This window comes from Emiliania huxleyi, assembly GCF_000372725.1.
Source record: "Emiliania huxleyi CCMP1516 unplaced genomic scaffold EMIHUscaffold_315, whole genome shotgun sequence".
Lineage (NCBI taxonomy): Eukaryota > Haptophyta > Isochrysidales > Noelaerhabdaceae > Emiliania > Emiliania huxleyi.
Window position 1 is genome coordinate 1 of NW_005199641.1, and position 24,715 is coordinate 24,715.

The window sequence follows — 24,715 nt, forward strand, 5'->3', positions numbered from 1 at the left end:
GGAGCCAGTGGCGTCGGCGGCGCCAGAGCCGGCGGCGCCAGAGCCGGCGGCGGAGCCGGTGGCGCCCGAGCTCGTGGCACCGGAGCCGTCAGCCGCGCCGGCGGAGGACCGGGCTGCGGCGGCCCACTCCGCTGCTGCTGCCACGGCCGCTCCTGGCGGCGAGGCGGACAGCGGCGAGCCGGCGGGCGGTGGCGCGACGGAGGAGGGCGAGGAGGCGGCTCGAGGCGGCGACGCGATCCCCCCGCAGCGGAACCCTGAGCCGGTCTCCCACTGGCCGGCGTGGACGAGCCCTTCCCATCGCGTCGTGGACGTCACAGGCGAGGCACCCACGCTGGCCGCAGCGAAGCTGCCGCCGGTGGTAGTGCCGGCGGACCCCACGCCCGGCGCGGCGCAGCTGCGGGAGGAGGGAGAGGCGCCTCCGGCGGTGGGGCTGGCGCCGGTCGTGCCATCTCCGCACAAGAGCGTCGTCAAGATCGAAGCGGCGCGGCTGACGCCGCAGTCGTCGCCGCTGCTGTCCGCCGAGCCCATGCCGCCGCCGCCACCGCCCACGCCCGCGCCCGCGGCGCCTTTGCGACCACTGCCGACCTCCTCTTTCTCGGCGGTGACGGCCGCCGCGCCCGCCGCGCCATCCGCGCCCGCCGCGCCGCCCGCTGCGGTCTCGGTGCAGCCTTCGCTTGCGGAGGGTGCTGCTGGTGCCGCTGAGGCGCCCTCAACGTTCCCAAAGTCGGTCAAGATGTCGGACTTGCTCGCCGTCTTCACCGAGAAGTTCGAGGCGGCGAATCGCACGTCCGAGGCGGAGCGGATGAAGCAGGTGCACCAAAACTACCGGAGCGGTTCCATCACGTACCGCGACGCGATGGCGGAGCTGACTCAGCTGGTCGGTCGGCCGGCGGTGGTGCAGGCGGCGAAGGCGATGATCTCGCAGGCGCAGCACGCGTGCACTTCTGCCGTTCCCGGAGGGGCAGGCATGCACTACCCGCACATGCAGGTGGCGTCGCAGCAGCAGATGTACTACCCGTCGCAGCAGCAGCAGCAGCAGATGTATTATCAGCAGCAGATGTACTACCAGCAGCAGATGTACTACCAGCAGCAGCAGCAGCAGCACCTGGCAGCCCTGCAGCAGCAACAACAGCAGCAACAACAGCAGCAACAACAGCAGCAACAACAGCAACTCCAGCAGCAGCAGCAGCAGCAACGACAGCGACAGCAGCCGCCACAACAGCTGCAACCGCCGCCGATGCCGCAGCTGGTGTCACCCCTACATGCGCCGTCGTCGCAGCTGCCCAAGGAGCAGCCGCCACACCTGCAACTGCCACAATTGTCGCCGCAGCTTCAGCCGCAGCAGGCACAAGAGACGCCTCCCTCGTTCCCCTCCTGAACGATTCGAGCGCGCGTCCGCGGTGTCTGAGACTGACACTGAGTGTTGTGGGCTCAGCAGTTGTAGAGATTCTTCTTTTCCATGGATAAAATTAAAAAACGTAAAGCCACATGTCCACATTCGACCACAGTGATCAATGACAATGGGTCTGGAAGTCTCTGCCCCCTCTCGCTCCGGCGCCGCGGGCCGCGCGGGCCACACAATGTGTAATAAAATATAAAGGTGGTACGACGTATCTCTAAAGGGCGGGGACCTGTTCCTTTTTACCCATCTCACAGTAGAGAGGTGTCCGTTTTTATTTATTTATTTATTCTCTACTAAAGACTGCCTTGGTCAAAAGCCTGGGAGGAGTCCCTGCTCCAAGACGTACTTGAGGTCCCACTGCGACAGCGCGTCGACGTCATCCACATCCGGGTGATACCACGTCCAGAAGAAGGCCGCAGCACTGCGGTCTCCACGGAAGATTCCCGCCACCTGACGGCGGCCAAAGCCAGAGTACATCGCCGCCCGTCCCTCGCGGCTCAACTCGTCAAAGTCCCGTCCGCCGCGCCCGTACCAGTCGCCAACGCAGTTGGAGAACTCGCCCACGAGCGTTGGCCGGAAGGTGAGGGAGATGGCGGCGGTGTACAGCTCGACCAGCGGGCCCGTGGAGAACCAAAGCGGCATCCAAACGGCATAGTGGAAGCATGTGTATACGTGGAAATCGTAGAGGACGTTGGGGAAGCGCCTCGCGGGCAGGTTCCAGTCGAAGCTCCCCCAGGCATGCGTGAAGATGCTCTGCGCTCGGTAGAGGTTGATGACGACGGCCACGTCGGCGCCCATGTGCCGCCGCACCGCCTCCGCCCCGCGCTGGTAGAAGTCGAGCGCTCGGGCGGCGTCGAGTAGCGGCTCGTTCAGCAGCTCGACGGCGATGATGCACGAGCGGTTGGCAAACCTCTCGGCGACAGTCTCGATCGCCGCGAGCGAGCCCTCCGCGTCCCAGTCCTCCGGCCGCCAGTCGTGGGAGAGGCGGCCGCTCTGCTGCTCTCCGCTCTGCGAGCCCGGCGCGGCATGCAGGTCGAGCATCACGGTCAGGTTTGCCTCTTCGGCCCAGTCGAGGACGTCGTCGAGGTAGCCGAGCCCGCGGCCGCGGAGATAGGGATACGCTTGCTCCTCGCTCGCCACCGTTAACCAGTAGCCAAAGGGCACGCGAACAGACTCGACGCCTCGCGCGGCGATGTCGAGGAGGGTCTCGCGAGTGAACCACTTGTCGCGGTGCTCGAGGATGGCGGCCGTGGCGTTGTCGTTCTGGCGCGCAAGCGAGGTTTGGTAATAGTCGGGCTCTTCCGATTCGCTCGAGTTTGGGTGAAATATGAAGCCGTCACCCTGCCACTTGTAATTGAGCCAGCGCTCGCCAACCAGCCAGCCGCCAAGATTGACGCCGCGAAGCTGCGGGTGACGCTCCGCCCACCTCGCCGCCGCCGGGTCGTGCGTGGAGACCCACATGGCGAGCAGAAACAGAGCAACGCCGTAGGTGCTGAAGGCAAGCGCGGCCCGCGCCCCTTGACCGCATCGCTGCAGCAGCCGGCGGGAACGGCGGCGCTGCGGCGCCTCCTCAGCCTTCACCGCACCGCCGCGCCTCGACGACGCATCGCAAACTGCGGCGACCGTCACGGGATACCACCACGCGAGCGCTGCCTCTGTGAGTAGCGCGGCCCCCAGCAGGGCATATAGTGCGATACTGCCTCCCGCACTGTCCCATGTCCCCGCGACGACCTCTGCGGCCATACCGCACGCCACCATGAGGGCGACGAGGCTGCGTCGCCGAGCCGCCTCGCAAAAGGAGGCGGGGCGGAGGGCAAAGGCGGCTGGATCCGCAACCGCGCCGAGCAATGAGGGCGGCATGATGACCACGGACCACAGCACTGCACGCCCGAGAAAGGCGCGAGGGCTGGAGCAGCTTGGCAGCGCGGCGATGGAGAGTGCCCTCGCCGAGTCGACGGTGTGCGCTAGCCAAAGCCCGAGAGGGACCGCGGCGATGCCAGCACCCGGACGGGCGAGGAGAATACCAACCAGGATCGACACCACACCAAGGACGCTTGGCGCCACGGAGAGGAGACTCGCCCGCAGAAAAGAGCAGCGCCGGCCGTGATACGGCACAGCCTTTGCGTCGTTGGAGCGCCGCCACCTCACCGGAGAAAGGGCAAGGAGAATGGCCGGCAGGATCCACCGGCCGCTGCCCCGCGCGAGACTTAGCACTGCCGCAGCTGCGCCAGCGGCGATGGTGGCCTGCATGGTCGCGCGGACCGGCTTCGGAGAGCTGGTCGGGTAGCCGCGGCAAACGTTAGATTGGGTAGCCGCGGCAAAAGCGACGGAGAGGAGCGATGCGACCACGGAGACGACCAGCATGGCAGTTAAAGCCGGCGAGGTGGCTGTTCGTCCCGCAGCCGCCTCAAATACCACGGAGAGGGACGCGATGAGGACGGCCACTGCGGCAGCACCGGAGGTAGTCGCGAGGTCCGAAAGAAGGAGCCGATGTCTGGGAGCGACAACGGCTAGATGCCCTCCGATCAGGACCGTCAGTGCAACCACCAGCGCTTCTCGACCGGGAAAGGCCGCTCCGACCCGTATTGCCATCGCAGCCCAGGAGAGAGCCAGAACGGCGGCGAGGAGGGCCACGAGGTCGGCGTGGCCACCGCCGCATCCAAGGTGAACGGCGAGCGCGACACCCAGTGGAAAGCTCACTACTGCACCGACGAGGTGTATCATAGCGCCTTCACGGGGTGAGGCTGCTGTACAGGCATCGACGACAGCGGTGTTGACCGTGAGTACAGCCGGAATGCTGTAGAGATCGATGGAGTTGACGGTCGTCGACTCGATATCGGCCATGCTACGTACAAGGGAGACGCCCTGGCTGGGGCTGCAGCTTCAGCTGTCACTTGTAGTGAGCGTCGGGCTGGTGGTTCGACACCGAGTTTGAAAGATCTGTTTCTCTACGTCTCTCTTCACAGGAAAATCCTGTGAAGAAAAGCGGAGAAAAAAACAGAAACCTTTTCTGCCTCGGCCTTAGCCGTCGGTACTCCGAAAGCGTGCTATCCAAGTAGCACGCAGCCGGGTCCCGAAGGTGTCCCATCCCAAATTCGTGCTGTCGACAGACCAGATTCGTGGTCCCTTGGTCGACTACACCCGCCTTTGGACGGTAGCCCGACACAATACATTTGTCTGTCTTTTTGGATTTTTTGGTTCGTCTGGGTAAGGGTTTTGCAAGAAACCTCCTCACCACTGCGAACACTGTCTTGCTCGTAGGAGCCGTTCGTCCTTTGTCCGAGCAAACGCGCGTCCGATCACCCCGTTGAGCACGTGTGCAGGGTATCCGAGCGCCATGAACTCCCTGAGTTTGCTCGTCACGCTGAGCGCGAACCCTTCGTCATCGCTCGCCATAGCACTCACCTTGAGCAGGCATCCAACGACTATTCCCTCTTTCATCTTCGCGCATGTGAAGCTATCCCAGCGATGGTAGCGCCACACCCGAGGCTCTCTCTCGCAGCCCTCATTGACGTTCTTGAGTCTCGTCCGGAAACCTCCGTTCGCGTCGAGCTCGAGAGCCGTCTCTAAAAAATGAGCTGGTTTTTTTGCGCTTTCGTCTTTTGAGTTTTGAAGTCTTTTTGTTTTTCCAGCAGGACAAAATCGGCAGCCTTCCTGGGCCTCACCGATTCTCGCTGCAACCTTCATGCCACCTCGCAGTCGTCCCGCGCAAGGACGGTTCTTCTGACCCCCAGCCCCACTCCGAGTGCCTTGAAAAAAGAAATTAAATCAACCCAAAGGAGGGGTTGAGGACGGCCTTGAAGGGAAGGATTTGAGCGCTCTGTGAAGTTATTTTTAGCGAGGTTCACCGCTTGGTACTGTCGTGGACTAAAGTCTGGGCAGGTTGTGAGGGACACGATGCCGGCGTGAACACGCCGATCTGACAAAATCCCGAGTGCCTACCGCACGCGCCGCGTCGCGGCGCGTGCGGTAGGCTTTGTTTGAAGTCAAAAGTCGAATCAGAGCGCCGTCGGCGCTGTCCCTCGTTTTCCTCCCACGGACCGCCCGTCCGGCACCGCTCCGGGACGCACGCCGGCGAAGCACCGTCAAGCTGCTGTACGGCCCCGGTATCGCCTCCCCTGGCTTAGCTAGAGTGAGAGATATTGTGCACATGGTCTGTCTCTACAATAGCCGTGATGATTTAGTGGGTTGGAAATCGGCCGATTTGCCCAGTGTGGTGCATGCACATGACATGCACATCACAACATATGCGCATGGACATGTCAGCAGAGTCCTCCTACGGGATTGTGCATGTGCATGTGCACCCTCCCCTCTCCCTTTTCTTTCTCCCATTAAGAAAACAGGATCTCGCGGCACGCCGCCGTTTCTAAGCCTTTCCAGACACCCCACCCACCCCACGCCGTAGTTTCTTAGCTTCGGCCGGCACCCCAGGCTGCGGGCCCAGGTGAGACGGGATCTAGGAATTTTAGCCCCCCGCTACCCGGTTGCACTCGTGCGACGTAGCGGGGGGCCACAACTACGTTTACGAAAACATAAGTAGTCCCGCGAGGTGTGAATTGGCCGCCCCAGTAGCCCCCTTTCCAGCTGGAAGCGCTTTTCGTGGCAAACCCAAAGTTGCGCTGCGCGCGAAGCCGCTTTTGAAAGCGCGAAACGAATCTCGTCCTACCTCCCCACCGGCCCCACCGCTTTTCGTCGCCCATGCTCGGTCTCGACTTGAGTGCCGCTCGACTGGCCGATGAAGAGCGACCCGTACAACGCGCACTTGTCGTCCTCCCTCCTCGCCACATGACGGCCGCCCTCCGACACCGACAGTCGCGCTCCGCACGCCTTCGAGGTCAGCTGCGGCCGAGCGACGATCGGCTCGCCTCCGATCGCTGGGCGCGGTCACTCTCCGGCCCATCACCCGCCTGCCGATCACCTGTCCGCCTCGCCGCGCGCGGGCCGCTCGCCTGCTCGCCACCGCCGCCGCGTTTCCCCGCGCCGCCACGCTTCCCTGTGCACCTGACCGCGCTCGAGCCGCCGCGTTTCCCCGCGCCGCCACGCTTCCCTGTGCACCTGACCGCGCTCGAGCTGCGCACAGACGGCGCGCTCTGGCAGACAGAGCAGCGGCCGCCCAGGCGGTCGCTGCTCCGCCCAGTCCGAATCCGTCCGCCCGCGCGTGCCGCTGCCGCCGCCGCCGCCACCACCGCGCCGCGCTTCCCCGCGCCGCCACGCTTCCCTGCACCTGACCGCGCTCGAGCTGCGCAGGCAGACGGCGCGCTCTGGCAGACAGAGCAGCGGCCGCCTGGGCGGCTGCTGCTCCGCCCCGTCCGAATCCGTCCGCCCGCGCGTGCTGCTGCCGCCGCCGCCGCCGCTCCACCCGGTTGCCGTGTGTCGTGAGAGTTTGCTTTGTGCATGTGTATGTCGAATGTGTGTGGACTTATGTCACACTTGAGCCTCTATCTATGATTAGTAGACCGGTACTCGGGTTTGGATGGTAGCGGGGGGCCCCGCCGGAGGCTGGTTACTGATTAGGTAAAATGACAATAAGGAAGCGCTGGACCGATGCGCCAGTCAGCAGTCTGCCACCCACCTGGGAAGACAGGAAGACGCACACACCTCCATCCACACCGCCCAGAACACCGCAGACTCGGGCAAAATGACAAGTGCGCGCGCCGCTTGGCCTTTCCAAGGGTTTCCGGCAACCCAGAGGGAAACCAGAGGGTCCCCAGCACTTTGCGTTTCCGGAAGTTTCCAGGGAAACCAGAGGGTGTTTGGTGCTCCATTCTGTTTCTCTCGAGTTTCCCTCGGGAAACTCGCGAGTTTCCCTGAGTCTGAGAGCTGTTCTGGGGCAAAATCTGAGGCAAAATTGAGGAAATCGGCACGATACCCAGGTATTTTCCAGGTATACCCGGGGTTTGTCAGGTATCGATCCTGTCCGCCCGAGCGTGACTCGCAACTCCACGATTTGCCGTCCACGGACAAAGCGGCTCCCCACCAAAGTTGAATCGTCTCCTCAGATACATACATACTCACTGACACTTCACCTCCCAGAGCTCGTCCTGGTCCGCCACGGCCATCCTCGGCCTCCGGGGGGCCCCCGGCCGCGGCGCGGTGCGGCGGCGTCACAAATCCGACCACAGAGCACCGGGACGCGGTCGGGCGATCTAAGGCCCAGTGAGGCGTATGCATTGCCCATCCAGGGCTACCACCTGGACCTATCAACAGGCGCCTGCGGCGCCGTGCTCAGGAGCTGCTCCAACCTGTTCACACAAACCTGTTCACACTTCCGTCCGGCACAGCATGTACATGGAGTCGGCCTCGACGGAGTACAGCTTGTACACCGCTCCCACCGCCCGGCCCTTCTCTTGGCGACCACCGGCGTTGCTGCTTGTGAGTGCAGCCACTCTCCTCCTTGGATCTCACGCGTTTCCGCGCCTGGCCGCCCTGAATGCGGTGCCCGCACCATTTGTGTATGACTACTGCCAGGCCCCGCCGCCGCACATGGGCGGGGCGGACAATCTGCAGCTCGTGCGCATGGCGGTTGTGGCGCGGCACGGCGATCGCTCTCCGCTCGTGAAATATGTCGGCCGGGATAAATACAATGCGTGGGGAGACTGCGAGCGGTGCAAGAGCTCGGGCCTGTGGGACAGCGCGTGCGGCGGCGGCGGCGCGTGCTACGTTGGGCAGCTGACAGACAAGGGCCAGGATCAGCTGCGCGCCGTCGGGCGAGCCATCCGGAACGCATTTGAAGGGCACGGCACCCACGAGGCCCGCACGAGGCTTGGCAAGCGCGGCGGCGTCTCGGTCCTCGCAACCCACGTCAACCGGACGCAGGACTCAGCCCGAGCGCTGCTCGAGGGCCTGCTGGGCAGCGCCTCGCGCGCCGCTGACGTGTCCATCGAGGTACAGCAGCCGGGCGAGAAGCTGTGGCTGTACCCATCGCGGGGCTGTGACGGCCTCGCCTCGGCGGACGACGCCGCGATGCGGGCGTGGGGGGTTGCAATATCGTCCGGCTCGCCGCCGGTTGCGCACTGGGCGCTCGGCGAAAAGATGGATGGCGACGGCAGCCTGCCGGCGGCCCAGCTCCTCAACCTCAACGACCTCTACCAGACGCGCTGGTGCCACGGAGGCTTCCGCGACGGCTGGCCGTGCGAGGACACGGCGGGGCCTTCGTACGACGGCACTGCGTGCGACCACTGGGCGCTCACCCACTTCGCCACGGTCGTCGAGACGGTTCAGGACACCACCTGCGCTGCCGGCGGCGGCAGCAGCGCCGAAGACGACCGGCGCGCGCTGCGGCTGATCGCTGGCCGGCTGCTCCACGAGGTGTCGACCTTCGTGGAGCTCGGCAAGCCGCACGCGGCGGTGCGCTACTTTTCGGGCCACGACTCGACCCTGGTGCCTCTGCTCTCGGCGCTGGGCCTCTGGGGCGGCAAGGCGGCGGCGCTGTGGCCGCCGTACGCGAGCACGGTCGCGTTCGAGGTATGGGCGGACGTCGACGGCGCCGAGACGGTGCGTGTGCGCTACAACGGCCTCGAGGTGTTTCCGCCTCTCATGTACGGCGATGGCGAGAAGCAGAGAGAGACGGCGGGAGAGAAGGGAGGGGGCAGGCTGAGCCCGGCGGAGACGCGGCACGCGCTGCGCGGCTTATCGATGGGCGAACACGAGTGGTTCGATGCGTGCGGAGTGCCGCACGACAGCTGACGCGCCGCCGTCGCGGGACGATGCGTGGCGGCCCGGCGCGTCCTAGAGGGAGGTGTGATGATGATGGCACATCGTGTGACATGTTAACATGCAGATGCCTGAGCCCTGGCCTCGACACCTCGACACCAAACCTCGACACCAACTCGACACCAACTCGACACCTCGACACCCCATGCCAACTCGACCAACTCGACACCCCTCGACACCCCTCGACACCCCTCGACACCCCTCGACACCATCTAGGCTGAAACCATGCTCGACCGTGTCAAGGTGCCAAACTCGACACCTCGACACCCCTCGACACCCCTCGACACCGCTCGACACCCCTCGACACCGCTCGACACCGCTCGACACCGCTCGACACCTCTGATGATCCTAACACAGCAGAGATGTAGACCCATTGGAGTCAGAGTTAGAAATCAGGGTTGCAGCAGCAATCAAACTTGGCTGGCAGTACTTTCATCCCTGAGTTGCAGCCTCTCAAGTTCTAGCTCAAGTTGCAGCTCAGTTGCACCCCTGTTGAGAGAGATTTTTAGCAATACCAAACAAATCTAACACTCACACCCCTGTTGATGCAGCAAACATGGCAGTACTCAGGTAGCCCTCAGGTGCTGCACAGCACCTTGTACAGTGGCAATGAATCCTCACACCAGTGAGCTTGTGCCATGAGTGCAGACCTGTGGTCCATTGCGCTTTGTGCACTGGCGACGCTTGGCTGCAACGGCGACGCTGCAGCGGCGGCGACGCTGCTGCGATGGGGTACTGGCAGCCCTTAGCTGCTGGACAGCACCTTGTGCAGTGGCAATGTCCACTGACTCATGGCACCAGCCTTGTGCCATGAGCGCTGTGGTCAGTTGCGCTTTGTGCGCCGGTGGCGCTGCAGGGGCGACGCTGCTGCAGCGGCGACGCTGCTGCGGTGCTGCGCCTGCACAGTACCTTTGTGCACAGTGGCAATGACTCCCGGCACTTGATGTCCTCAAATGTCCACAGAGAGTATACTGGTTGGTTGTGCTCAGGTTGTGCTACATCAACAGGGTGCAACTGAGGCTGCAACTAAGGGATGAAACAGCTTTGCAACTGCTGCCCAAGTTTTGTTGATGGGCTGCAACTGCATCCTGCCACCTTGGACACCTCGACACCTTAGACGCAAAACCCCTTGACAACACTCGACACCTGCTCGACACCCTCGACACCCTCGACACCCTCGACACCCTCGACACCCCTCGACACCCCTCGACACGGTCAAGCATGGTTTCAGCCTCGACAGGCCTCAACAGGCCTCGACAGGCCTCGACAGGCCTCGACAGGCCTCGACAGGCCTCGACACCTCTATCCCTCGACAGCAGCTCGACAGCAGCTCGACACCCTCGACACCGGGCCTCGACACCTCGACACCAGGGCTCAGGCAGATGCATTTTTATCTTTCCGACTCAAAGAGAGTTTCATGGAGGGGAATGTGTTTCAGTGTGAGGCTGAGGGCCGTGGCGCGTGGGTCGCGTGCGCGCCCCCCCGCCCGCGGCCGCGCGCGGGGGCGCCCGCGGCCTAGCCGGGGCGGGTTGCAAAAAACCTCTGCACACTGCACCCCCGAGCACCCGCTGCCGCTCGCAGAGCGTTGAGTGTGTTTTGCCTTTAAAAACCGAACAGTTTTTTTGACTCAGGACGAGTTTCTGACTGAACTCTTGACGCCACATGCACACACGTCTGCGTATTAAATCGACTAGCGTCTAGCGACACGAGACCGTCGCCGAGAGGCTCTCGTGGCTCGACACGATCGAGGCGTTGAAGCATCCGAGCGAATAAGGCGGTTCTCCTGCGCAAGTCTCTCTACACGCGGCGTCTTGGCTGCCTCTGTGCGCCGGCCAGCGAGCCTGATCCTCTCGCCTCATCGCATGACAGGACGTGTCCCCGATGCCGCGGCACTGCCCTGTGCGAGGCCGCCGCCCCCATGCCCCCCCCCCCCCCTCTGCCTGTCACGTCTCTATGTAGACCACGATGCCCGTTAGGTTGTCGGCGCTGTCCCCAAACGCGTCGTACCCCTTATTCCGCGAGTTCTCCATGAAGTCCATCACGAGCTTGCGCCGGGCCGGCTGCGCCGCCGGCAGCGCGCTCCCGTCGAGCAAGTCCGCCATCGCCTCCTCGAACGTCCACAGATCCCACACGCCGTCGCTCGCGACGCAGAGCACCGCCCTCCCGCCCGGGCCGAGCTCCTCCGCCAAGTCGCGCGTCACCACCTGATAAAAAAGAAATACGGCCGTCAAAAAGAAATGCGGGCCGAGCCGCCAAGTCGCGCGTCACCACCTCCGGCCGCCAGGTGACGCCGTACTGGCCGTGGTAAAAGTCGCCGAGCGAGCGAGTCACGTTGAGCATCATCTGCGAGAAGCGTCCCTCCTCGGGCGTCATCAGCACCGCGCTGCGGTCGCCTCGCTCCGTCTTGAAGCCGCAGCCCATCTCGTCCGCGCGGCGCAGCGCCTCCTCCGAGAGGCGCCACGCGCCTGCCGGCAGCACGAGAGCGTCAACCGCGCGCGCTGGGACGGAGCGGCAAGAGGGGGGGGGGGGGGGAGGAGGAGGCGCCGGTCGCGTCGCGGTCGAAGACGCGCAAGAGCTGGTCCTCGCCTTCGAACATGTCAGGGTGGTCGTAGACCACCTGGGGGGGAGCGAAAGGGGGCGGCGGCGGCAAGGTCGGTGCGGGGTTGGGGTGCGGGGTTGGGGTGCGAGGCGGGGGTGAGGGCCCGGCAAGGCGAGGGCCCTCTAGCGAGGTCTCGAGGTCTCGCCTCGATGCCGGTGCTGTGCAGCCGCGCGACCCACTCGTCCAGCCGCACGGGCGCGTGCTCCGCCACGAGCTCCTCGACCTTTGCCTCGCCGTTGCCGGGTTGCGCGAGGATGCCTGCAGAGTCGCCGACCGCAGCATAGACGAGCGTTCTGCCGTCGACGATCGCGGCGACCGACGCGGTGGAGCCGCCGTCGACGGCGTCGTACCCCAGGGGCCAGTCCTCCTCCTCCACCTATCGAGGCACTTCCGAGACGGCTCCGCGCGAGTGCTGCCCCCCCGCCCGCCTCTCTCTTCCCCCTCCCTTGCCCCACCTCCATGACGAGCATCTCCCCATATCTCCCCATATCTCCCCATATCTCCCCATATCTCCCCACCTCCATGACGAGCATCCCGTCGCGCTCAAACACGTCCGGCATCGCCTTGATCGCCTCCCAGATGGCGGCGTGCGCCGCCTCGAACACCTCGCTCATCACCGCCTCGGGCTCGGAGCGCAGCCGCCAAAAGTGCGCCCGCAAGTGCTCCTGCATCGCGGCGGACGCCGCCATCGACGCGACCCGCCCGTGCTCGCCTCCGTGCCCGTCCAGCACGCCGTACGCCCAGTTGGCTTCGTCGACGCGCAGCACAAAGTACGCATCCTGGTTCTCCTTGGGCCCGTGTCCGCTGCCGCCGCGGTGAGTGTACTCGTAGTGGTCGAGCCTCAGACGCACCTGCGCCGCCGCCGCCTCGGCCGCCGCCGCCGCCTCGGCCGCCGCCGCCGCCTCGGCCGCCGCCGCCGCCTCGGCCGCCGCCGCCGCCTCGGCCGCCGCCGCCGCCTCTGCTGCCGCCCTCTCCTTGCGCTCTGCCTCTGCTGCCGCCTCTGCCTCTGCTGCCGCTAGTGCCTCCGCCTCCGCCCTCGCCCTCGCCTCCGCCCTCGCCTCCGCTCTCGCCTCCTCCGCTGCCCTTGCCTCCGCCTCCGCCGCCGCCGCCGCCGCCTCTGCCGCCTCCCGAGCCTTGCGCTCGGCCCTGGCAGCTTCGACCCGCTGCCGCGCCGCCGCCGCCTGCTGCTCTCTTCGCGCCGCCTCGGCCTCCTCCTCCCGCCTCCGCGCCTCCTCGCGCGCACGCGCCGCCCGCTCGAGCCGATCTCGCTCCTCTTGCTGCTCGCGCTCCCTCTTCTCCGCCTCCGCCCGCTCCGCAGCTACTCTCTCCGCCTCCGCCCGCTCCGCAGCCACCCTCTCTGCCTCCGCCCGCTCCGCAGCTGCCCGCTCCGCTGCCGCCCGCTCCACCGCTGCCCGCTCCGCTGCCGCCCGCTCCACCGCTGCCCGCTCCACCTTGGCGGCGGCGGCGGCAGCAGCAACAGCGCCACCGTTTTGGTCGTGCGTAGCAACAGCGTCTGCGGTGAGGGGAAGTGGCGCGCCGCGGGGGATCGGCGCGGCCAGCGGCGTACCGTCGCCGTCCGCTGGATCCCAGCGCAGCTGCAGCTGGATTCGACCCGGCAGGAGCTCGTGCCACGCCGCGTCGGTCGAGAGCTTTGCGAGCGCCAGCTCGGCGAGCCGCAGCGTCACCTTGCCGTAGAAGGCGTCCGAGTCGCCGCCGGCGGCGGCGCAGTTCCACACATCGACGACGATGCGCGAGTCGTCGCGCACCTCGTCCAGCTCAAACTCCTCGTTCCACACTGGCCGCATGGGGTCCTCACCTGCCCCGCGCCCTCGCGCCTGCGAGCGCCGCCGCCGCCAGCGCGTCTTCTCGAGGACGCAGACGGCACAGTAGGTGCTGTTGACGGGCGCGTCGACGAACGCCTCCTCGAAGTGCGCCTCGATGACGCGCAGGGTGACGGTCCCACGCGTGGCTGCCATGCCTGCTTTTGTGGAGCGGCGGCGCGCCTCAAGGGAGCCCCCTTGGATGGACCTCCCCTACGCCTCGTGTTTGGCGAGCCCCACCCCTCCCGGGCCCTGCCGCCTGACACCTCTATCGGCGGAGGGCTTCGGTCACGGTCCACACTCCCGCCCTCCCGACCCCTCGACACCCCCACAGCGGCACCCCTACCCCGGCGGTTTTAGGGCCTCCACCAGAAGAAACACCCGGGGTGGGCCCCGCCGCCGTCAACCTGTCCGCCGACGAACAGGTAACGGCTCCCCGACAGGGTGCTGAAGGTGAAGGCGGCAAGGAAGGCGCCGCCCTGCCACGGAGGAGGTACGGTACTTTGCCTCCACGTCGAAAGAAAAGAGCCACGACGGGAGGGATGGGAGGACGGCACGCCGCCACCACACAGGGATTTTAAGGAGAGGGGTGTGGTGCTAGCCGTCGCCCACCGTTCTTGTGAATCGTGTGCGGTGCGCGGAAATTCTCGCTGGAGAACCGCAAATTCTTTTCTTCGCGATGTCCACCCCATCACGCCGCTCGCGCCGCCTCGCCACCGCCGCCACCATCGCTGCCGTTCCCTCGCTGGCCACGCCGCCGCCCAGCCGCCTCCTCGACCTCCCCACGGACCTCCTCGTGCGCGTCGTCTCCCGCTTCTACAGCCCCATCGACATCGCTCGCGTCGCGCAAAAGAATTTAAGCAAACTCTCTCTCACAGCAGACAGGCTCACGAAGAGGCAGACTCCCCAGGGTGGGCGACGGCTAGCGCATCACACTCCTCTCCTTAAAATCCCTGTGTGGTGGCGGCGTGCCGTTCTCCCATCCCTCCCTTGGGTTGCCTGTTTTCTTTCTTTCTTTCTTTTTTAGCAGACAGGCTCGACACAGGTGCGAACTGGCGCGTGCTAGTACTATCTTTTACGAGCTCTGGCGTGCTCCCTTGGAGGGCAGAGTTACGCCGAGAGGCGAGAGCAAGGGATCGGCAGGCAGCGGCGTCGTCGCAGAACGAGGCAGAGGGGAGCGAAGCGACAGAGGAAGAAGCGACAAGAGAGAGACGACGACGAGAGTGGGAAGACCGCGAGGTGGCATGAGAATTCTGGGGCATGAAGGTTGCAGCGAGAATCGGAGAGGGACTGCGAAGAGAGATAGGAAGAGGCAGACGCCCAAGGGTGGGCGACGGCTAGCGCACCACACCCCTCTTCTTAAAATCCCTGTGTGGTGGCGGCGTGCCGTCCTCCCATCCCTCCCTGGGTTGTGTGTTTTCTTTCTTTCTTTCCTCCCTTGCAGGAGGCGTCACCAGGTCTTGGACACAGCACCGATGCCGACTTAGTGTGGGGAGGGTCGGCGAGCACTCACTCACTAGGCGGCGCCGCAGGGCCGGGGCACTGGCCACGGCCTCGCCGACCACTAGAAGGCGGCCCACCCACTACGCGCACTAAGTTGGTGGGCGGGGTGGCGGGAGGCACCCACCCACTAGCCCGCTCGCCGGCGGCCCACTCACTACGCGCACTAACTTAGTGCGCGTGGTAGCCGAGCCCACCTCTCCGTCCGCCGGCGAAGGGCACTACGAGCGGCCCGCCGGACCACTCCCCCCTCGGCCGGCCGGAGGCACTCACTTCCGCACACTAAGTTAGTGCGCGTAAGTGTCCCGGCCTCCGACCACGACTCCCGGGAGCACTTCACCACTTGATCCGCCACGGCGCACCACTAGCCCTCGTCCAGCTCACAGACTAACTTGCGCCGACTTAGTTCCCCGCAGGGCCCGGGACCACTCACTCACTGCGGCATCAGTGCTCTTCACACGAGTTAGTGACGCCTCCTGTCCCTTGGGTAATGTATTGGGAAAACAAGACACAGAGCTCACACAGGATCACAGCGGGAGGAAAAGCGGCGAATCGCAATTCCTGGTGTCCTTGTGGCGGGCCACCCTGTCCAGAAAGGCATGGATGCCAATCTGGGGTCTCTCGACCGAGTCTATGAGTCCTGGCCGCTCCCGGTGGAGAGAGAGAGAGAGAGAGATTTAGCAATACCAAACAACTCTAACACTCACACGTGTTTCCCGGTGGTGGGAGGTGGCAAGGTTGAAAGAACCGAGCGACGGAGATGGTGCGGGGGTACGGGTGTTCGAGGGGGTCACGACACGCACCGACCCGTGGGTCTGTTTTCTTTCTTTCTTTCGTCCACACAGCCCCGTGGATTTTCTTTCTTTCTGGCACCACACAGGCACAACCTTTTAAGAATTTTTCCTTCAGAAAAAAAGTGGTCGAAGGCTCCTGCCTCCCTCCCCCCTGAGCGTCAGACAGAGAGGCACAACCAGTCAGCTGAATCCCCCCCCCGGGGGGGGGACCCTTTAGGGTCGAGTAAGTAAGATGCTGCTACCTAGATACTCGAGTAGGTTGCGCTGATACGGCGTCGCTGGAGCGGAGCCATGCAGGGTGCGGCGGATCCACCCGATGCCGCCCCGTCTACAATTTTGCGTTTCACGCGGCGAGCAATCCTACTGATCGGACTCGCTGCCCTGTCCGTCGTTGCATTCTTCGGCTTGAGCCCCGTCCTGCCGCTGGCCATCAATTTGAACGCCGGCATCGCATCATCGTGAGCAGAATAGCTAGACACTGAACGGACACACATACATTGAACCCGCTCTGGGCACAGCAGCAAGGCATGTCGACACCACTCCGCAGCTAGTACCCTCTCAGCGGCATGTCTCTGTCACTAGCACCGTGCATGGGCGCAGGCTGTGCGACACGCTAGTCAGCCTGGTCTCGCTTGAGGTGCACGCTGTGCGACTGCGGCAGCCCGACTCCATGTGGGCCACCAACATTGCCGGCATCACAGAGTTCCATCTCGAGATCGACGCCACCATCGATCTGCGCAACGCCCTTCCCCCCCCCCAAATCCATGAAAGGGTCACTGCCCCACGTGGCTTGAGGGAGCTCTCAGCATCCGGAGGCGGATGACACGCGCAACCGCGCAGGTGGTCCCGTTCGGCGGCGGCAAATTTGGCGTGATTTTGGCGACCCTGGGCTCAGCTTACATGTACCTCGACTTCGAGGGCGAGAACTTTGGGACCTTTCAATCGCAACCGCTGCAGCTGGGCGGGGGCGGGAAGGTCCGATCAATATTGCAAGGCGCTGGGCGCAGCCGAAGCGCGCATCCCTCTTTCGTGCATTCAGTTCGCCTCCCCCACCCTCACCTCCACCAGGCAAGCTCCACATCGCGCCAGATCAGAAAGAGGCCTTTCAGAAGATCGCCTGGGCGACGGTGCATGAGGAGTACATCTCGTTTGAGATTTGGTCCAAAGTGAATGTCGAGCTCCGAGGGGAAGAAAACGGCTGCATTTTCGGCAAGGCAAACTTTTCCGCGGGCCCCGCTAAACCGCTGCCTCCCCCCCCCCCCCCCCCAGTCATCGCTCGACCCCCTCGGACAGACGTTTTGCTCGTCGACGGGGACCCTCACCATCCCCGACGTCAAGTTCGCAAAGAGTCTCAAGCTCAAGGAGCCCACCCCCTATTCACATCGCACGCTGTAAGCCATGCTCGCTCGCGCCAACACTCGCCCGCGTCGGTGACCAGGGTGCGGCTGGATTTGGCATCAAGCTCTCCGAGCTCTCGCTTACAAAACCAGCGGCATCCACTGCTTTCGCATCAGAGGTGCGGGCGTGCGAGACGAGAAGAGACTTGCTCACGCTCATCCGTTTGGTCCATGCTCGCAGGCGGACATTGCAATCTCGGTCGAGATTAACAACCCGTCGAGCTTTGACATCATGGATCTGGGAAAGGTCTTCATCAACGTGCACACCGAGCTCAAGAAGAATGTATCGAGTTGCACTCAAACTGCGGCCTACGTGCCCCTTAATGGGGTGGCGTCACCCTGTGACGAGCGAGAGACGCTGGGGCCGCACTTTGTGCAGGTGACAACACCGCCCGACTTTGCGATCCTGCAGGGGCAAAATCCCAAGGTGCTCGTCCATGGTCACCTCGATGCGCCGAATCGCGAGCGCGAGTCTCTTGGTGCTTCAGTTGTGTTTGACACGTTCGTCGCGAACAAGTCGAGCCCGCTCATCGCCCTGATTCTCAATTCCTCGCAGCCGTTCTATACGGAAGCTTCCAGCGGCATCCTTGTTCGTTGCACGCTACCCGGCATCAGCTACCCCAAGATGATGAGGAGAACGTTTTCGCAACTAACGATGGGGGCCACCGGGAGAGGCGTTACCCCCTTCCAAACGAGGACGCTTAATAAATACCCGCCGCCGCCACCACCGATCGATCTGATATCAAAGATAGCGCGTGGGGCATTCGACCTCGGCGGCTATGAGAATGCTCTCGCGGAGGATGTTGGCGCCGTAGTCGAGGTGGTGCACATCGACTTCAACATCCCTATAGCCATCAGTACAATGATGACTGGACCGATTTTCGGCGGGTCTGGTTGCTTGCAGCAGTACGTGCGGCTCGAGATGAAAAACCCGGTCGGCTCGGAGCTCCTAATCGAGGGGCTCATCGTCGATGTCTATTACGACGGCACGAGGATCGCTGCGGTTGACTTGCCTTCTCTCGGCGCCGAGAGAACAATTAAAATGTCTGGCTTCGAGTACCTGGAGGCCGAGAGGATGGAGTGGCTCCCTGTGATCATCGACTGCAACTCGCCCGCTGTGGTGAGCGCGGTCATCAAACTGCTCTACGCGATGCAGGCATTTGATTTTTATCAACGCGGAATCGGGGGTCACGCCGACCCCGCGCTGGCGCACGTCGAGGCAACGATCCTCATCGAGATCGGTGGGATTAAGCCCTTCATCAAGTATAGCCAGAATGAGGTCCCCGTCATCCTATGATGGAGCTCAGAAGCTCCTGAGTATGCTGCAGTAACTGCAGTCGCGTCGTATACTTGGGCGCCGCTCCACTCAACCGGATACTTAGCGCGCCGCTCCACTTAAGGACCGGGGAGACCGCAGGGCGCGGGGGGCGAGAGGCCGACCCGTGCAACGCTGAGCGAGCAGGTGAGAGAGCTGATTTTGTGGCTCTGTTGGTGAGAGAGAGAGATACCAATCTGAGACAGAGACGAGCGAGATGGGAGAGAGAGACTCAGAGTACATTGGAGATGGGGCGGCGGCTGGGAGGTTGCTGGTTGGTGTCTATGTGCACTCACAGCAGGCGTGCGCGGTGCGTGCGCCGGGTGCCGGTGGGCGGGGGCGCATGTTCTCCGATCCTCGAGGGTCAGATCGAGGTGACTACGTGTACACACATGCATGCTTGTGAGATTTCGTGGCCCCTCGCTCTCTCCAGAGTCCAGTCCACACACCCCGCCACGCTGTGAGGGCAAGGGCTCCATCCCCTTAGGCGTGTGTGCAATCTTCACATTAGAGCACACACACACGTGTCCCCTCTCACGCTCTCAGAGAGAGTGCCCCGCACCTCTTCGACACATCTCTCTGTAGACAACCGACTGTACCCCAAAACGACACGAAACCGCTGTCGGGCGGCGTGCGACGTGCTCACATCGCGGACTCGATGGGTTTGGGTTTGCGAACGCTTCGAAACCAGCCCTTGAGGATGCTTCTTGCCGAGTCGAAGCTGGGCAGGTCCCTGATGGTGACCGTCTCGAGCTCGGCCAAATGCGCAACTCTTCCCGCCGCGGCGGCGGCCGCCAGCGCCGGCCGCGTGTCGAGGACGGCGTCGGAGCGGCCGCGGAAGAGGAAGGGCAGCCCGACTCGTTCGCCCGAGCGAGGCGCCACCACGCGGTGCTTGCACGGCGCAAAGTGTCCCGCCGAGAGGCGGGCGAGAGTGTCGCCGACCATGACGACGAGAGCGACTCCGCCGTCGGCTCGCAGCGCTGTCTCCTCCACAGGCACCCACAGCCCGTCGGAGCGGCGGAGTGCGTGCAGCCCGGCGGCGGAAGCGCACACGTCCAGGGTGAGCAGGCCTACTCCCAGAGATGTGCGCGCTGCTGTGGCAGCCCACCGGCGCCGCTCCCCTCTTCTCGAGGGTCCAAGGGTGAGGGTCCAAGGGTGAGTGGCGGGAGGGTCCAAGGGTGAGTGGCGGGAGCAGCGCGCCCACGTCGTGGTGCTCTTCGCAGAGCACATCGGTGCCGTACGCACCCTCACGCCGCGAGTCGTACCGGCAGAGCCGAAGCAGCGAGTGCGCCAGCCGCGGCGCCTCCGCAGCGTCGGCGCCGGCGTCGATGAAGGAGGCAGAGGCGCGCGCTGCGCCTCGGATGCGCTCCGCCTCCGACGTCACCGCGGCGTCGAGTTCGGACGCCTCGATCAGCGGCACGCCTCTGCACCCGCAAGCGCCCGAGACCTCACCTCCGACCTCGCCTCCGTCCTCGCCTCCGTCCTCGCCTCCGTCCTCGCCTCTGTCCTCGCTGCTGCCGTTGTCACTCGGGGCGGATGGCGCGGCGTCGCAGAGTCCGGCGAGGAAGCGAGGCTCACAGCCGAGCTCCGCGGCGACGTGTGGGAGCAGGCCGCGCGCGACCCCGTCCAGCGTCCGCACGAGCAGGGAGAGGGCCGCCTCGGGCGTGGAGCGGGCGGGTGAGGCGAGGGGTGGCGGATGCGCGGGTTTGTGCCAGAAGGGGGGAGGGGCGGCTCACCGAGAAGCGCAGCCGGCCGTCTGCGTCGACCGGCGCCGGGTGGACGGCGCCGGGCGTCGCCCGCACCTCGAGCTGCTCGCGGTACTTTCCGTCGCGGTAGCCGGTGAACTTGCGGTCAATGTGGGCGTAGGCGCCCGCCTGCTCGAGCTTGGCTTCGGTCGACTGGGCGAACCATGTCGCCGCGGACCCCTCCACCTGAGGGCAGTGGCGAGGAAGGGCGTGGCGAGGGCGGCGGCGCGTGACGAGGGGGAGCGGGCGGCGGGGGCGACGGCCGCGGTGGGACGGGCTGCGGCGGCGGCACCTCTCGCCAGAGCGCCGCTTGCGATGCGGTGAGGAGCAGCGGTGCGTACCCGTCTCGCCTCAGCCGGCGGACAAAGGCGGCGCCCGCACCGCTCGAGCCTGGGGCGGCGCGGAGCACCTCCTCCAGCCAGGGCGCGCCCGCGTGCTGCAGTGCGTCTCCGAGCGGCGGCTCGGCGCGCCGGCTTGGGTCGGCCGGGTCTGCAGCCCACTGAACCACCTCGCGAGGGCCGAAGTGGGCGCGCATCTGCTCCAGCGCGTCCTCTTGCGAGGCTGTGATCGACAGTGCGACACCCGCCGGCAATTGTGCTCTCGCGGCTTCACAGAGCTGCGCGGTGACGTCTGTGTTGTTGGCCTCGGCGTGCCACCGGAGCGCGATGAGCGCGTCACCGGTCGGCACGGCCGTTCGGAGTCCGACGAGGCAAAAGCCGGCGCACTCGAAGGGCGCGAGCGCGGTGGGCGCGTGCTCAAGCCTCACGCGGAGCAAAAGCAGCATATACACACCCTCCTGCCCTCTTCGCGCGATCAGGCGTTGCACGAACCGGCACAAGCCACAATTGGAGTGGCCGCAATCCGTTGACCTGGATATGTACCTCGGCTTCACAGTAGATGTCACTGTGCCGCGTGCGCAAAAGCTCAAGTAGCGATCAATCTGCCGGACAGAGTAGCGTCTGTCTGTAACGGAGTCGGGCAAAGGGACGTGAAGAGATTCTGCGCCCGTCATCCTCCGGGAGGGCGTGTCGAAACCGAGTCTGATCGAAGTTCAGGGTCAGCATTGTGGGTCTCGCGGAAGCGAGATCAACAAGGCTGCCTAAGTAGGGGGGGAACGCGTGAGGCCGTGACCGGAGCAGCGAAAACTCCCAGCCCCGAATAGTCGACAGACAGCTCGGTTGAATGCCGCCTGGAAGGCTCTGGCGGGTCCGCAGTATGTCGACTGGTTTTGTCGTTTGCTACATCATCGTCCCTTGGCGGGTCCGGTTGAGAGAGATTTTTGAACACTCGTCCGGCGGTCGTTGCCGCAGCCCTCTCGCTTCCCCCTCCCTTTTCGCGCAGAGCCCGGCGCATCTTGGGTAAGCGATTTCTCCATGCTATCGCCGAGAGGAGCGACTGAGCCGCTGCGGGCAGTGGAGTCGGCCTTTCCTAACGCTCGTCGAGCGCCGGATCCATGTGCCGCTCGACCTGCGCACCGCTCAGACTGCTCACCCTCGCTCTCGCCGGGCTCAGCCACGGCCGTCCGTCCGACGCGGCGTGCCCGCCGTCGTGCCCTGTGAACGAGCTCTCAAAGCTGTACGACCAGTACTGTTCCGACAAGGGCACCTTCTGGCAGAGCAAGCACCACTACGCGTCGGCGTACCACCAGATCTTTGGTTCGATCCGCAACGTCGTCACCTCCATCCTCGAGATTGGGATTGGCGAGGACACCGCGCCGTCGGTCGCCTCGTGGCTGATTTACTTTCCAAAGGCACACATCTACCCCATCGACATCAAGACGACCGAGGAGGTGGCCAAGCGCGCGGTCCCCGGCGGCGCCACGGACCGCGTCGTCGCGCACCAGGCCAAGTTCGGCTGCGAGTACAACCGGTCGATGTGGTCTGACCCGCGGGCGCTCCTCGCCCCGCCAACCTGGCACCTTGGCCCCTCCGGAGCCGCGAGTCATTTGACACGCGCCCGCCAGTCGCCAGCACACCCCGCCCCGCCACACCTCGCCCGCAGTCGCCAGGCCCCTTCTTTCCCTCAGCCTCCCGCGCCGCCCTTCCCCACCGCCCGCCCAGGTGCACCTGACGCTGAACACCGACGCGTCGGACCCGGCTCAGCTCTCGCGCGTCCGGCTTCCGCCGCAGCTCGACATCATCCTCGACGACGGCTCGCACCGCTTCCTCGACCAGGAAAAGACGCTGCACGTGCTCTGGCCACGCCTCCGCCCGGGCGGCTTCTACATTATCGAGGACATCCTGATCGGCGCGCTGCCGTGGGACGCGTCGCACGCGCAGCAGGCGCCGACCAACAACTCGGACTGCGGCGGCGAGTGCTTCTTCCCGCAGAAGATCGCCGAGCACCCCTTCCTGCTCGACCGCTTCGGTCACACCAAGGGCGGCGCTTGGACGCGACTGCGCAAGGAGACGCAGGAGCTGCTGCGCAAGCACGACTGGTTCTTCTCGGTGACGGGCGTGCACAAGGGGGGCGGGCTCGACGTCTCGCTCATCCTGCGAAAGGCGGGGCCCGCCATCGGCAGCGAGGGGCTGGGCGGCGAGGCTAGGCCCCTCACGCCGCCGTCCACGGACAACGGCGCCGCGCTGACGCAGGAGCGTGCCCCAACCGCCCTCTGCCCTCCATCCGCCCTCTGCCCGCCCTCTGCCCGCCCTCTGCCCGCCCTCTGCCCGCCCTCTGCCCGCCCTCGGTCCCCGCGCCGCGCGCGACGTCGAGACTCCCTGTCCCTCAGGCGCGCTCCGCGCTGCAGCTCGCGGAGACGCAACAGAAGTCGCTCGAGCGCCAGCACTCCGAGCTGCAGCAGTCGTTGCGCTCGATCGAGCAGGCCGTCGAGACACGCTGCACGCAGCAGGAGGCGGTGCGGCCGGCGGACGAGGGCTCCAGCACCGTCATGTACGCCCTGCTCGCCGCCTCGGTCGCCCTGAATTGCCTCCAGTTCGTCACTTCGCGCGGCGGGGCACACACCGCGGCCTTAGGCGAGGCGCGGCGACGCCGCGCCGAGCGCTTCTCTCATGCCGCGCCCCCTCTCGCCGTAGGCGCGGGGCTACCGGAGGGTGCCCAACCGGGCGGAAGGGTTCTGAGCGTCTTGCGGGACTCTGTGCTTGTGCCGTGGGTGACCGATTTGGGAGGAATTCGATGTTGATCGAGGTTGGTTTCAGCGGTGGACAGCGAGGCGGTGGCGCGAGGTTGAGGTGGCAGTGTCCGGGACTACTTCGAGGGACTCTGGGAGAATGGGTTTGCTCCACATAGGTCACAGCGCGCGGCGTGCCGTGCTGTGTGGGGCGGCGGGGAGCGCGAGCGGGCCGGCGGGGCCATGGACTGGCAAGCACTTGGGTGGCTGGGGTGCGACTCACAGCGACTGTGCAGGTGCGAGGTGGGACCCACGAGCCACGACATGGGGTCGCGCGTGGTGTCCCGCGGTATTTTTCCGGCACCATACTCTCAACTCTGTTCTCTGAAAGCACGCCCACCCTGCACTTGCCCCCGCAGGCAATTGGCGTCTGATTCACACACTATATACACGAACTCTCTACACGGCACACACAGAGTCAGTAGAGAGGTCGTCAGCGGCTGAGGGAGGGTGTGTAGCGAGGATGTAGAGTGTAGTCGAGCGCTGTAGAGCTGTAGCGCTGTAGAGCGCTGTAGAGCTGTAGAGCTCTACATCCGCCGCGGCGCGCGGGACGAAGCGCCTGCGTTGTATAGAGCGATGTAGAGGCGCTCTACAACGTGAAATCTCTACAACAAACTCTACATCATAAGCGGCGAACGAGGCACGGCCGCTCTCCGAAATGAGGCGCGTTGCACTTGCCAGTGCTGCCCTGGCCTTCTGTCTGCCCGCCCAATGGGTGGCACGTGGCAGGTGCCTCTGCTGCTGTGGCATGCCTCACGGCTGCGACTGGCCGGCGCCTCGGCGCGTCAGCTCGGCTCGGCGTAGCGATCGTGGCCAGCGCAACTCGCCTGGACTCAACGCTCAGCCAGGAGCTCCCGCACGCGCTGGCGCGAGTCATGGCGCATGCAACGCGCAGCAATGCTCGCCTCGCCTCGCGCAAATGCGACCGTCCTCGCAGCCGACAGTCCACCGCCTGCTAAAGAAGCACAGCGACGAATCCGCACCGGCGACGCATGGCAGGCTGGTCATGACGCAGTTACAGGGTGTTATGTGCCGTCAGAGTGACTCTCTGTGTGTCAGGGATAGTCAGGGCCGTCCACCGTCCACCAGAGCTCCAGTAAGCTCGGAGACACCCCATTAGCGCGGCTCGACCTCCTTGAGTCACTGCACCTTCCCGGCGGTTTGGCTGTAGACAGAGTAGAGCCTCTACATACAACAAACTCTACAGCAAAATCGCGCTCTACATCGCTCTACAACGGAGGCACATCGTCACGCGGCGGATGTAGAGCTCTACAGCTCTACACAGGCTCTACAGCGCTCTAGA

The 24,715-nt window shown here is 64.9% G+C and overlaps 6 protein-coding genes across 6 annotated transcripts; 3 read left to right on the forward strand and 3 right to left on the reverse strand.

Annotated features, from left to right (window-relative positions):
* Positions 1-770: 770 nt before the first annotated feature.
* Positions 771-1,471, forward strand: EMIHUDRAFT_444361 (hypothetical protein; the record flags this gene model as incomplete). The annotated part of the gene is made up of 1 exon (XM_005774274.1): positions 771-1,471. A coding segment is annotated over one exon (697 nt), but the record flags the coding sequence as incomplete, so codon positions are not given.
* A 240-nt stretch (positions 1,472-1,711) lies between these two features.
* EMIHUDRAFT_116945 (hypothetical protein) lies at positions 1,712-3,652 on the reverse strand (the record flags this gene model as incomplete). Its single annotated transcript, XM_005774275.1, has 1 exon — positions 1,712-3,652. The coding sequence occupies one exon, from the start codon at positions 3,650-3,652 to the stop codon at positions 1,712-1,714; it is 1,941 nt and encodes a 646-aa protein (XP_005774332.1).
* A 4,038-nt stretch (positions 3,653-7,690) lies between these two features.
* Positions 7,691-9,088, forward strand: EMIHUDRAFT_240739 (hypothetical protein; the record flags this gene model as incomplete). The annotated part of the gene is made up of 1 exon (XM_005774276.1): positions 7,691-9,088. One exon carries the CDS (start codon positions 7,691-7,693, stop codon positions 9,086-9,088), a length of 1,398 nt encoding a protein of 465 aa, XP_005774333.1.
* Positions 9,089-10,719: 1,631 nt separating this feature from the next.
* On the reverse strand, positions 10,720-12,273 carry EMIHUDRAFT_444364 (hypothetical protein). The gene is made up of 5 exons (XM_005774277.1): positions 12,233-12,273; positions 11,860-12,090; positions 11,660-11,732; positions 11,387-11,580; positions 10,720-11,319 (listed from the first exon to the last, which is right to left on the reverse strand). Exons 1-5 carry the CDS (start codon positions 12,245-12,247, stop codon positions 11,059-11,061), a joined length of 774 nt encoding a protein of 257 aa, XP_005774334.1. The 5' UTR covers positions 12,248-12,273; the 3' UTR covers positions 10,720-11,058.
* Positions 12,274-19,026: 6,753 nt separating this feature from the next.
* Positions 19,027-21,108, reverse strand: EMIHUDRAFT_469716 (hypothetical protein). Its single transcript, XM_005774278.1, has 4 exons — positions 20,578-21,108; positions 20,277-20,471; positions 19,741-20,197; positions 19,027-19,610 (listed from the first exon to the last, which is right to left on the reverse strand). The coding sequence occupies exons 1-4, from the start codon at positions 21,067-21,069 to the stop codon at positions 19,183-19,185; spliced, it is 1,572 nt and encodes a 523-aa protein (XP_005774335.1). The 5' UTR covers positions 21,070-21,108; the 3' UTR covers positions 19,027-19,182.
* Positions 21,109-21,500: 392 nt separating this feature from the next.
* Positions 21,501-23,742, forward strand: EMIHUDRAFT_458264 (hypothetical protein; the record flags this gene model as incomplete). The annotated part of the gene is made up of 5 exons (XM_005774279.1): positions 21,501-21,550; positions 21,768-22,154; positions 22,294-22,845; positions 22,998-23,196; positions 23,318-23,742. 5 exons carry the CDS (start codon positions 21,501-21,503, stop codon positions 23,360-23,362), a joined length of 1,233 nt encoding a protein of 410 aa, XP_005774336.1. The 3' UTR covers positions 23,363-23,742.
* Positions 23,743-24,715: the final 973 nt, after the last annotated feature.